The 12671-nt window shown below is 60.6% G+C and overlaps 3 protein-coding genes across 3 annotated transcripts; all 3 read left to right on the forward strand.

Annotated features, from left to right (window-relative positions):
- Positions 1–1312: 1312 nt before the first annotated feature.
- CHLRE_12g517750v5 (uncharacterized protein) lies at positions 1313–6864 on the forward strand. Its single transcript, XM_043068330.1, has 9 exons — positions 1313–1559; positions 1790–1831; positions 2839–3237; positions 3436–3596; positions 3965–4057; positions 4192–4234; positions 4317–4755; positions 4937–5099; positions 6060–6864. The coding sequence occupies exons 1-9, from the start codon at positions 1385–1387 to the stop codon at positions 6279–6281; spliced, it is 1737 nt and encodes a 578-aa protein (XP_042918425.1). The 5' UTR covers positions 1313–1384; the 3' UTR covers positions 6282–6864.
- Positions 6865–7032: 168 nt separating this feature from the next.
- Positions 7033–10284, forward strand: CHLRE_12g517800v5 (uncharacterized protein). Its single transcript, XM_001697027.2, has 4 exons — positions 7033–7464; positions 7672–7872; positions 8239–8426; positions 8643–10284. The coding sequence occupies exons 1-4, from the start codon at positions 7399–7401 to the stop codon at positions 9082–9084; spliced, it is 897 nt and encodes a 298-aa protein (XP_001697079.2). The 5' UTR covers positions 7033–7398; the 3' UTR covers positions 9085–10284.
- A 48-nt stretch (positions 10285–10332) lies between these two features.
- Positions 10333–12668, forward strand: CHLRE_12g517850v5 (uncharacterized protein). Its single transcript, XM_043068331.1, has 4 exons — positions 10333–10616; positions 10804–11004; positions 11182–11384; positions 11793–12668. The coding sequence occupies exons 1-4, from the start codon at positions 10488–10490 to the stop codon at positions 12133–12135; spliced, it is 876 nt and encodes a 291-aa protein (XP_042918426.1). The 5' UTR covers positions 10333–10487; the 3' UTR covers positions 12136–12668.
- The last annotated feature ends 3 nt before the right edge of the window (positions 12669–12671 follow it).

Raw genomic sequence — 12671 nt, forward strand, 5'->3', positions numbered from 1 at the left:
ATGTCCCCATATTCAACACATGCGCACTGACATAGTTGGGCTCTGAAGCGCTGGTGCGTACGAGTTCACGTCTAACAAGGCTGCCGATGCACATTGTCCATTCGTCACGCGGCAGAGAGTTGAGCGCGGGGTGGGCTGGGTCCAGGGGATTTCCATGGATAGGATCCCGTCCGTGACCGAAGTCTCAGAACAGAACCGCTGATGGCACTGAGTGATAGTGCTCGTCAAGAGGAGTCGATTGACACCACTTTGGTATAAAATGGAGGGGTTTTAACCCCTGAACAACAAGGTTTTGTCCGTCGGGGGGTCGGTCGTCCCCTCAAGGGGGGTCCCGGGGGATTTCGGGGCATGGGGTCTGGCACTTTGTTTCCTCCCCCCCCCCTGCGTTGGCACCCAATCGGCCAGTTGGCCGGGTAAACGCGTGCCCCTGGCGCACAGAGACTGCAGACTGGTCATGGGGCGAGCTCAGCGCGATGGGTCCCATGGGTCCCATGCATTGTCATAGCTGTAAGCTTTGTCTCCATCACTCTAGACACCAATACACCAATACACCACTCTAGACACCACCATGTCGTCGCTGTATGGGGGGGGTTGCTTTGAGTTCGGGGAGTCTGAAGTTACTGAGTTCACAGTGGCGGGGTGGCCCGCGGCACCACCGCACAGCCCAACGGTCGCACACCTACCGTAGGGCACAAACCCAGCCCAAGCCTAGCCGTTCACAGACCGCACCACCAGCCCATGTACCCCGCAGCTCTCTAGCAACTCCAATAACTGCGAGGGGAAGGCACAAATTCCGCATGCAGGCATGCTTGGGGCACGCTGGGCCAGCAAATTGCGCCACCCGTCCAGGAGCCCCAGTTGCTCATCTAGAGGTCCCCTTCCCGACCGCGACAAGCAACATATCAGCAGCAGGTGTTATCTGCCGCTCTTCCAATCGGTATAGATGGCTGAGCGCGGCTCAGTCTGAGTTCAGCGCGCATGCCGCAGGTGAACCAACATTCTCCGCCTCTCCGGTGCAAAGTTTTCGCCCGCGCATCCCAGCTTCAAACGTTCTGCCCACACTATGGGGGTGGACAGGCCCCCGAGAAGGGGGGGTGCGGGGACCCGCGGAAAACCCTGTGCAGACCCTACTAGGTCGATTGGGGCGGGGCCCGGCACATAATGTCCTAGATTATTTTACGCAGCTTATTTGGCAGCCGTTTGGATTGCGTTTGGCGAAAATCCCGCATGGACCCTGCCCCGGCCGCAGCTGCTGCTGCTTAAATGCTAATTTCGAGGAATTGATACACTAAATAAGAGTGTTGCCTTTATCGCTGATGCATTTCCTGTAACTTGGGAGTCCACCTGAGCCAAGCAGGCCTTCTACGCGAGCGGCCCCTGGCAAATGGAGGAACGAGAGAAGCTGCCAAAGGAACTTAGCGACTTAGCGAGCTTAGGAGCGGAGATAGCCCGAGTGTCGGCCCAGGCGGAGTCGGCGAAGGATGCCGAGGACAAGCGGTACTTCCGGGAGACGGCGCTCATGCTACGGAAAGAGAAGCTCCTGCTTCTCCACGCGCTCGGTATGTTTGTCGCGTCGGGTTGACCCGCGGCATGCAGCTCCTAATCTCTTCGGCCGCTCCCATGAAGGGGATTGTTTTTTAGGGGCAGCTTTGGGGGTTTGGGTAAATGCTCACGTGGTTTATAAGTGTGCTGTCTGCATGCCCTCGTGCGCGAAACATAGCCCAATCCCACACATGTATCCCGCACCGTTCTAACCCGCATGCTCTCCGGCCGCTCCCACGTTGTGCAGACGCGGCGGCTGGGCTGGGCTCACACAGCGCGGCAGCTGCTGGTGAGTTGCAAAGTATTGCAGAACGCTCCTTCGGCCCCTTTGAGAGTCCCCGCCAGGCCAGAGTTATAGCTCCTTGTAACAGGCTAGGACATTGTGGCCGCGACTCAGAATGTTCCAGAAAACATCAAGTAGATACGGCAGCCGTGAACGCCTTCGATAGACGCATCCAACCCGTCATTTAACGTTGGGGCGTCAAGTCTGGGACCCTCTGCATCCACGCGCCGCACCCCTGGTGCGGCACCTGCTGTACGGCACCCATATTTATGTCCTTCAAGGGTGACGAGCAGCCAGGGACGTAACCGGACCCGGAGATGCCCGTGAAGGACAATGTGATGGTACCCAAACGCCTGGCTGACAATAACACAACAAAACACCGACGGTTGCGGGCTGCTGCGACGGTTGCGGAGCTGCTGCGCGACCTGCGGTCGCACACATGGGTCATTTTGGTCTCAATGCGCTGCAGCTGCTGGCCCTGCCGCTTACCACTGTGGCTGTGCGTGCATTCATGTTGTGAAGAAGTGGGCCTCTGATTCTCACGGGCAACTGCGATAGCGAGAGCGGGATAGCGGGAGCACACCGGCATGTCACACCGTGGGGCCTATGGACTAGTTCCTTTTGAGATACGCAGCTAGCCGCCCAGCTAGTGCCCGCTAGGCACAGGGATGTTGTTGATGCGTGGGCTCTTGATCGCTGCGAGCTGCCTTGGGCCCCTGGCATTTGGGGAACTGCGCTTCGCGATGATCAGTCCAGAACCACATCCCGATTGTTAAGGGTGCCGTGCGTCACACGAGGTTGCAGCTCGCTGCAGCCAACCTCACTGATGTCGTTATGGACCCTAGTTGCTTGCGGTACTGAGGACACCGGGGCATTGCAAATGGCGTGTGGTGGCGGGTGGGATGGACCCCCGTGCCGCCGTGCGATTTCCCCGCCGGACTTTCTGCGAAATTTGGGCGCCCCATGCCTACACTCACAATCAGTAAGTTATCCCTCCTGCCCGCGTTGTACAGCCGCGGTGGCTTGCCCAGGCCCGGGGACGGTGGCAGCCCCAAGTTTGGGGACGGCGGCGGCCCCAGGCTTGGGGACGGCGGCGATTGCCGCCCCTTTCTCGTCTGCAGATGCGACGGCTCGCTTCCTCCGCTCCATAATGCTTCCCACCGCTGCCCCCGGCCCGTCGGAGCTGCGGCAACTGTTCCAAAACCTGCTGAAGCACAAGGACAGCCAACCTGTCAAGTTGCCGGTGCACGCGTGGGTGTATGACGTCGTGGGCCTTGCAGATGGCTCAATGCTTGATCTCTTGGAGCCGGAGGCGCAGTCGCAGGCGTGGGCCCTCTCAGTGCTGGTCTCGTCAGCGCTTCACCCAAGCGCGCAGCTGCAAGATGACCTCGGGGACGAGCTCAGCGTTGCCGGTAAGTATTACAATTGCGGTGTGGCAAATTGGCAACGATGTTGGGGACGTCGCGCGTCGTCCGCCCTGTTCATGCCCTGCGTTTCCACGGCCATGGTCTCATAAAGGGATCTGCGCGCTGAGCTGGGCTGCTTCAGCGCAATGAGCAATATGGAGACAATTGCCAACTTGCTGTCGTCCTTGTTCCAACATGCGTCAGGTCGTGTGGACGAGCTGTTTGGGCGCGTGCTGAGCCTCATGGCGCGCTACATGGGCGGAGAGCCGCTCAAGCGCAAGCGGAACTGCACAGAGCAGTCCTTGGCCGCTCATCTCAAGCGGCCGGATTTCATGGTGCTTCTGCGGGATGCGCTGCTGTTCAAGGTGTGCTGCCTTTGGCGTGTTATGGAACATGCCGGGGGAGGGGCAGGAGCCAGTTGGAAGAGGGAAATCTGACATTAGCCTACCCTTCGGTCCCGCATCGGCTGCTTCGTTGGCGATTGCCCTTGGTTGTTCACGCACGTCAGCTAACTAGGTTTGATCCCTGGGCATACGGTTGCTTGCTGTTGGAGGCGAAGAAGCTGACGAGCTTTTTGCGTTTGTGGGCGGTTGAGCGCACCACAGCGGGCATACGAGGCGGTATGTACTCGCACGTTGCATCATGTCTCGCAGTACTTGAAGTTCACCCTGTCCTGCAAGCGTGGCCTGGACCATCCTGCCCCTCCAGAACCCGCACGCTCATCCACACACAGGGCGAGGACAAGCCCGCCAGAGGCACGCTGGGCAGCGCCAAGGAGGACCTGCTGGCCAAGGTGCAGGGCTGGTCCAGTGCCTATCACGGTCAGGTGAGTCTGCTGGTCTGCTTCCTATTGGCACAGCCGCCTCTTCTGGTGTAGCCCTTCTGCCTGCTGCACACGGTTTACTTCGGTGCCTTGCCTTGACGTACCTGTCTGCCGGTCCTGGTCCTGGTCACGCGCAGATTGAGTACCTGCTGTGCTACGCTTGCGCCGGCGATAAGTTCGGTAAGCAGCAGCCAAACCCTGCACCAGCTATCAGCCACATCCCAGCGCCACATTCACTCCGGTGTGTGTTTTCGCGCCTCAGAGCTGCTGTACCTGCTCCGCGACGACGATACGAAGCTCTACCACCTCCTCGACTCGGATACGTACACGCCAAGGGGCAAGATCACCGTGATCCAGGCGGCCATCCTCGTGTATGGCATCATCTCGCAGCAGCAGCACCAGCTGCCGGCGGACGCTCAGCTCATGAACTCCCTGCCTCGTGGCTACGGCAGCGTGCTGTTGCAGCCTCACTCCGTAGTGAAGACAATGGAGTGGACGCGCCACCTGAATCAGGGGGGGATGCAGCTGGGCGATCTGCAGCAGCTGTACACCGCCGTACGCGGCAGCAGTTATGTCATCCACGCGTCGGAGGGACCAGCTGTCACGCGGGGCTCGTACAGGGTGACGCTGGAACCCAGGGGCCAGCCTCTGCAGGACAGCTGGTGCCCCGAAAGCTCAGAGGAGCTGGCTCTCGCCATCAGGTGCGCGCACGGGTTTGTTCCTGTCTAGACAGTTGGTTGGATTCACCTCAACCGCCTAGCCACGCAGTGCGTGCCTGCACGAAGAGCGCATCGCATCAAAGCTACCCCGCCCATCTAACCCGGGCACATCCTTAACGCCATCGTTCAAATTTTGCATTCTGCTGGGCCCGCCCGCCCGCAGGTGTATTCTATTGGGCGTGCAGGCGATCCATGCGGCCCGCTTTGGCCATGCTGATCTGCGCTGGCCGAACATCATCAAGCTCACCCGGGGAGCCTTCCGCGTGATCGACCTGGAACTGGCGGTGCCCTTGGACAGCCTGCAGCGCCACCGCAAGGAGGATGTGGTAAGCATTTCCTCTCTTGAGATAAGGATAGTTGGGACCGCACTGTCAACCCCTCCTCTCCATGCCGCTTAAACGCCGTTTGTAACTCTCGTAGCTGGGCACGTTTCGTATGCCAGCGGCCTGGCCCTACCACAGCTGTTCCTGCTTAGGGAGGCAGCATGGGGATAGCAAGGTGTTAGGCAGAGATGACTGGGTGGATGTGCGTTTAGCGCTGCGCTAGATAGCAGCGGGGCTACTGTGGAACGTGTACGAGTGTCTGGCTGGCCCTCTCACCCCATCCAACCTGGCCACTGCGTTTCTCATAACCGGAAATTACAGCATACCCGCCCCCAGCGGCAGTGCGCGGACTTGCCGCAGCCCAGCCGGCACTCAGCTCCCGGCCCACTGCCGCTGCCCTTTGGTCAGTCGAAACCCTCCCCGAATGGCGACATGGACACTATGCCGCAACCCCATCTCGATGCTCCGAGCCCGAGCCAACCCCATACATTGAAGGTGCTTCACGTCCACGTGGCCGATAATACCTCCTATCTAATGCGCAGGAGCTTGAAAGTAAAAGTGGGGAGTTAGGCTCAGTAGGGTCGATGAGGGCGCAGGGTGCATTTCCCAGCGTCCTCAGCGTGGCGAGCCGAAACCCAGAGTACCTCCCGCCTGAGCCGCCCAGTTTGGGTCCACGTTTCTCGGGGTGAAGGAAGTGCTGTATCTTCCGGGCAAGCAACACCGTTATACTACGGAAGGGCAGTACGGTAGGGGCACGGATGAAGCATCAGAAATTGTAGCAGAAGAGAATCAGTGACGGTGACATAAATTCAGCTGTGACTTGGGACTCCACCCGGGAGTTATGTGCTTGGTGTGTCATCCGCCCCGTCCTAATGGCCATGGGTTGACCGTCCTAAAGGCCATGGGGGTGGATCCAACCTCTGCCTGCCTTCCCTCAACGCTCCACTTGCTTCGTGCCCTCAGGACATGCCGGCTGTCTGGGAGGGAGGCGCGGCGCTGGTGGATGGGCGCTTCACCGCTGCCAGCGACTTGTACCTGGTGGGCCGCATGCTGCAGCGCATGCTATCCAAGATGCCTCTGTGGGACCCCGCACTCGAGGGTGCGAGGCAACTCGCTGAGGGCCTGGTGTCCAAGGCATACAGCATGGAGCAGGCGCTACAGCATGTGTGGTTGCGGCTGCCCTAAGGTGAACTGCGGACGACGGTCCTAGGGGTAGTGTAGGCGGCGCAGCGCGGTGACACCTCGTGCATGCACGCGTGCATGTGTGGTGCAGCTGGAGCGACTGAGGAGGAGGAGGACGGTGATGGCGTAGCAGATGGTGAGAGGCGGTGGTGACTCGGGGTATTGAGGGGTTTTACCCCGCCCCGCCACCTGTACCTCTGTCCACCTGTAGTGTTTCTTTAGGGCTACCGAGGCTAGGCACGCGCGCGGCCGCAGTGGCCGCGTCGGCTGTTCGTGAAGAGCCCCCCACCCCCCAGAACCCAGTTATCCCCTGATAGCTTGAACACGCGCCGCGACGTGTCGCGGGTGCATGGTGTGCATGGTAGTGCCGCGCCGTACGCCTCGGCGACATGGCCGTACTCCGTGACGAGGTCGCGTGTGTGTGTGTGTGTGTGTGTGTGTGTGTGTGTGTGTGTGTGTGTGTGTGTGTGTGTGTGTGTGTGTGTGTGTGTGCTGTAAGAGGATGCGCCTCCATTTGTCCAAACTCAATTGGCAAATACTATCTGGGGCGGGGGGTCTTACCGCGCGTGTCCCTACAGCCACTTTATCACTTGCGGCCGCTGGTGCTGGCGGTGTGGGGCAGTGGGGGCGCGTGGCCCCCAGCACCGTTATCCCGGCTCGAGCCGGGACGCACCCAGCGCCCCACGGGCTGCTGTTCAACACACCCGGTCTACTTAAACAACCAACCGGGAGCCACCTGCGGTGCAAATGTCATCCCAAACCTGACCCTGAATGTGAATGTGCCGGAAGGTGACAAAACATGTTTCCGCCCAAGTCGACTGCACATAGCTTTTAACTACCTGTAATCTTGAGCATCTGTTGGACGCTTTGCACGTTGGTCGTTGTTACGTATTTGCCTCGAGTCATCAAGAGAGTCCACTTGACTGAGCACCACTCGCCCCATTTGTCCAAACTCAATTGGCAAATACTCGCGTTTCAGAAACATCTTGACGCAATGACTCCAGAGGTGACGCCCGAAGGTCAGGCACTTCTCCCAACACCGAGCGGTGCCGGCCCAGCGGGCTCGCCTGGCACTGGACCGCATACTCTACCGCACCTAGAACGGACGTGTCGCATTTGTATGGAGCCACAGACTTCGAGCGACGATCCTCTCATAAGCCCCTGCCAGTGCAAGGGCTCGACGCGGGTGAGGCTTGCGTGCAGCACCTCCGTACCTGCCCCTCGTTGCCCCCGACAAGGCCCCCGAAACCCCCCCCCTTTCCATCCGCTGCTGTGGGAATATCTGATCCAATACCATGAATGTTCCCGAACCTGTCCATCGAGACATGATGCCCACGCCCTTTGTAAACGCGCGCCGCTTCACCTGGGCTCGCCCGCCTACCCTGCCCTGCAGTACATCCACCGCGAGTGCCTGGCCACGTGGCGGGGCATGAAGGCGGGCACACAGGCGCACTACCGCTGTGAGATCTGCCACTTCGAGTACCAGTTCCGCCGCATCTGGTGGGCCCGCCTGCTAGGGCACAAGGCCACAGCCGGGGTGCTGTTCACGCTGCTGCTGGCGGCCATCTCCGCGGTGCTGGGCAACCTGCGCTACGTGAGTGCAGCCGTGCCGCTGGCATAGGATAGATTTATATGCTCGGCCAGAGCACACACACACACACATACACACACACACACACACACACACACACACACACACACACACACACACACACACACACACACACACACACACACACACACACACACACACACACACACACACACACACACACACACACACACACGCACACGCACACGCACACAAACACACACGTATAGACTGCTGTCGTCACGCCAGGCATAATCTTGGCTGAGGCCTGCAGCCCCACATATGCTGTCAGCTGCCGTACCTGGCTGACACCACCATCTCGCCAATCCCCAAACCTCCCTGGCACCCACCCACCCTTCGAATGCACAGCTGTGGGCGGACGACGACGGGCTGGGTCTGGGCATGCGTGTGGCGCTGCACGCCTTCACGGGCTTCTTCGCGCTGGGCGTGATTGGCGTGGTGTCACTGATGCACGCCGGCTGCACCGGCCGGCTGCGGGAGCGGGCCTACCAGGAGGACTCCTGCTACGCGCTCGTGTTCAACAACCGGGCATGCACGTGAGTGCACGTGCGGCTTTAGGGCGGCGACTGTGCGGGTGGTTGCGGCAGTGGGCTGTCGCGGAAGAGGCAGGAGGCGTGCGGGCTGTCTCGTGCCCAGGAAGCCAGCGCCAGGCCTTGTCGGCAGACTTGTTATAGGTGCACAGAGCAGCGCCTTCTACCTCCCTGCACCCTGAACCTTGCCTGTGCTGCCCTGTCCTATGCTGCGCTGCGCAGTGGCAACCCGAGCGAGGGGCGCTGCCTGCCGCCGGCCCTGGTGTTTGCAGTGGTGTTGTGCTACATCGTGGCGCAGGTGTGGCCCTACGCGCCGCTGGTGGCGCTGGGGCTGCTGTTTGCGGTGGTGACGTTGTACGACGCCTTCTATGGCTTTGTGAAGGACAGCCTGAAGCACGTCGAGACCATGGTTGAAAACATTGGGGAGCCGGAGGAGGCCGCGCGCAGCTGGCCCACGTGGCTGTCGCGGGGGCGCGGCAGCAACAGTGCGGAGGGCGGTGAGGGCGGGCAGGCGGCTCACGGTGCAGGTGATGGGGGTGTGGCGGGTGCCGGGGAAGGCGGAGGCAGCGGTGGGGTGGGCGAGGCGGCTGGGGAAGCAGGCGCGGGGCCGAGCGGCTCGGCCGGGCCCTATACCAAGGCGCCCACGGCAGACAGCATGGTGTAGTGGCAGATGAGCACGACTGCACAAGGCACGAGGAGCAGGAGCAAGGAGCAGCTTACCGCTGTCGTCCCGGCGGTTGAACCATGAGAGAGATCCGTCTGTGAAGGCACTTCAGCATCAGCTGGTGGATGCAGTGGTGCGAGCAGTCGCCGGTTGCTGTTGTTGTTTTGTTAATCAGTCTAGATCAGCGCCAAGAGATGTTTGTTGGTTGGGGTGTGGTACCAGGCCAGGCAAACCTTTCTTGCTTACTGTATTTTTACTGGCACTTTTTACGCGCGTCAAGGTGGCTGGGTTGATAACGACCCGGGATCAGCCCTTTTCCTGCCATAAGGCAGCCACCTCCTTGTTACTGGCACATGTACTTGTAGTGTTTGATGACGTGCCATTGTTGGGGCACCCTGACGGTTGGGACGGTGCTCCATTAGGTGGATGGGAGCAAGATGGTGTTTGGGTGGCCTCCCTGGGGGCGATGGGACAATGGGCAGGTGGGCCCCCGGGCGACATGAGTACTGGTCGCGTTGCGCTTACCTCCTCACATCTGACTTTGAATACATGGAGCAGGGGCTGCCATTTGCGGGTACAACCACGAGCAATGCGATTGGGTGATGCGGTACGGCGTGAAGTCCCGAAATGTACAGTACCGTTGTGTCGGCACAGCGTGTACTCGATGTTGGTTATTAAGCGCCTACTCCCTTCTACGACGTCGGGCGGTTTTGCGATGCAACTCTAACATTCGCTGAGCAGGTTACGTGTACCATACACGATAGTAGGTATGAAGGGCGTCGAGCGGGGGCCGAGGGCAGAGGCGTTGGAAGGCAACCGTGGTAGCTGTGGCGTTCACCGCACCTGAAGTGAACGGGCGGGGGGATTCAGCGATGCCCAGGTTGACACGCGTCTCAACGGGCAGAACCTGGCGCAATTGTGAAGCAAGGCTGCACCGCAACGACCTTCCGAGTTTCCGTTTCTCAACTTTCGATTAAGCTCCACCTGCGGCGAGGCAGGTCTGGTCATGCCTGTCACGGTTTCAATACGCGCGCTGCGAAACCTTGGTCAATGAAGGATGTATGATGATTTGGAAGGTGGATAACTGATTGACCGGGGGGACGATGGTGGGGAAGGCACGGGCACCGTTGGGGATCCAGTTCAAGGCACGGGCACCATTCGGCCCCGTGGCTTACGGGACCTGTTATTTTCAACCGACACAAATTACCACACGTCATACAGCCGCATGACTACTGCGCCTTGCCAATAAAGAGCAACAAATTTGGTCTAAAAATGCGGTACTAGTTTGCGCTTTGTATCCTCCCGCTGTGCCGGATATGTCTTCGAAAGAAATATCCGAAGGGACTCACAAAGAAGTGTCGCCCCTACTGACCTCGTCAGCAGAACCGGAAGCTGGGCCCAACATGGTAGCGGGCTCTCCGGGCCAGGACGACGATGCACCACAGGCGAACACATGCCGCATCTGTATGGAGTCCCAAAGCGCCGCGGAGGACCCGCTCATCAGTCCCTGCCTGTGCAAGGGCTCGACGCGGGTGAGCACTGAGGCAGCTGTGCACCCCGCCCGCGACCCCACCCCGGCCTCCACTCCAGCACACCACCATATCCTGCTTTCGTCCGGCGTGATGTTCGCGGTCTCTGCACGCCTCGGCCCATTTGGGGCTTCTGATGACCCCTGAGCCAACTGCACGTCTGCACTGTAACACGCATCCCTGCCCGCAGTACATCCACCGCGCCTGCCTGGCCAAATGGCGCGCTATGAAGGCGGGCACACAGGCGCACTACCGCTGTGAGATCTGCCACTTCGAGTACCAGTTCAGGCGGCTGTGGTGGGCGCAGCTGCTGGGGGCCAAGGCGACGGCTGTGGTGTTGTTCCTGCTGCTGCTGGGCGCCTCGTCCTGGGTACTGGGCTACATCCCAATCGTGAGTGCAGCGCCCGAATGAAGCCAATGGAAGACTCATCACCTGCGCACGAATCTTGGCATTACCCCATTGGCTGGCTTGTGTTCATGTGGTTCTCCTGAGCTGCCAGGCTGTACAGCCGCCATCCAGCCTCTCCCATCACATCCACGCGCATGCATCCACCCCCACTGCACGCAGCTGTCGTCGCTGCTGCCCCTCGGGACGGCGCACCTGAGCAGCGGCGCACGGGTCACCATTCACATGCTGGATGGGCTTGTGATAGTGGGGCTCTTCGGCTTCGTGGCGTTCATAGTCATGGCCTGCGGCGGCGACACCCGCGCCGGCCCCTCCGCGCCCCTCTACTGCGACCCGGGTTGCATCAACTGCGGGAGCTGCCATTGGTGAGTGCCAAGAGAGCGGGGCGCAGCTTGATTCGAAGGGGCAGAGCGAGGCGGGGTGACATAGATGCTGGCGTGGCAGAGCGCCGCGGGCGGCTGGGTCAGCGGGGGAGCTACGGTGGAGTGCGATGGGGCATGCGCGGTGCTGGGATGTGGGCACGCGCTGCCGCCCAGTTGGTGCCAAGCTTGCCTGCACAGGGGTCTGGGGGAGCGTGCAGGCGGGTGTAGCATTGCACGCGGCTATGGCCGGTGCTTCTTGTGACCCTGTGGCCCTGACCCCCCCGGGAGCCAGGAGCTGGTCGACATCGTCGGTAACGCTTCATGTTCCGCAAGATGGTCTACCGTCTACCACTTCCTTAACTAATCATGAATGTAACCCCCCCTCCCTGTGCTTGCCCGTGTGCCATGCAGTTCGGGCGGCGGCAGCGACGATTGCGGGGCTATCATAGCAGTGATGCTCCTAGCCATGGCAGCAGTGGGCCTGGCGTTTGCGGTGGCGACGTTGTTCGGGGCTTTCTTCTCGTTTGTTCGCAGCAACCTAAAGCACGTAGAAGAAATGGTGGAGAATGTCGGTGAGCGGCCCAAAAGCATCTGGCGCCGCTTTCCACGGGCGCGAGGAAGTGGCGGTCATGGAGGCGGGGGCGGAGGCGGCGGAGGAGGTGGGGGAGGCGGGGGAGGCGGTGGTGGAGGCGCCGGGCCGAGTGGCACAGATGTGCCCTACACCAAGGCCCCCAACAAGGAGGACATGGTGTGAGGCCGCGCTGGCGCCTGGGTGGTAGTGGCCGTGGTAGCGGTGATGTGTATGTGTACAGTACTCGGGTGTGGAGTGTTGGGGAGCATTTGGAGGAGGCAGGATGTCAGGCGGTGTGGTACAGGTAGATGCAGCAGTGGCTCCCTGAGCTCGTTAGGCTGGACGGGATGCAGTGCCCTGGCAGGGCGGCCGAAGTGCAGCCGGTGGTAGTTTGCATTGCGTCCGGTATCCCTGGCACTCTCGGCAGCGCTATCCGTTGCGCCCAGGCTCGCTGTTTGTGAGAACAGAGGCCTTGATGCTGTATGATGGGGTGTTGGCGGGCATGAGGCGAGGCTTCCGCTATCTGTGCGCAATTGCGTGTGTAGGGGGCACGGGAGGGTTATTCCAACCCAAGTGGACCGAGACCCGGAATCGACTAGTCTGCCCACGGAGCAGAGAGGTTGCCTACAGGCGAGCGCAGCCTTCGTAAGCCCCATGTCATCCCGCATTGGGCTCGGCGGCTGGCCCTTCTTGAGCTCTTGTAACGTCGCAATCATGTT

The sequence above is a fragment of the Chlamydomonas reinhardtii genome, chromosome 12 (assembly GCF_000002595.2).
Source record: "Chlamydomonas reinhardtii strain CC-503 cw92 mt+ chromosome 12, whole genome shotgun sequence".
NCBI lineage: Eukaryota > Viridiplantae > Chlorophyta > Chlorophyceae > Chlamydomonadales > Chlamydomonadaceae > Chlamydomonas > Chlamydomonas reinhardtii.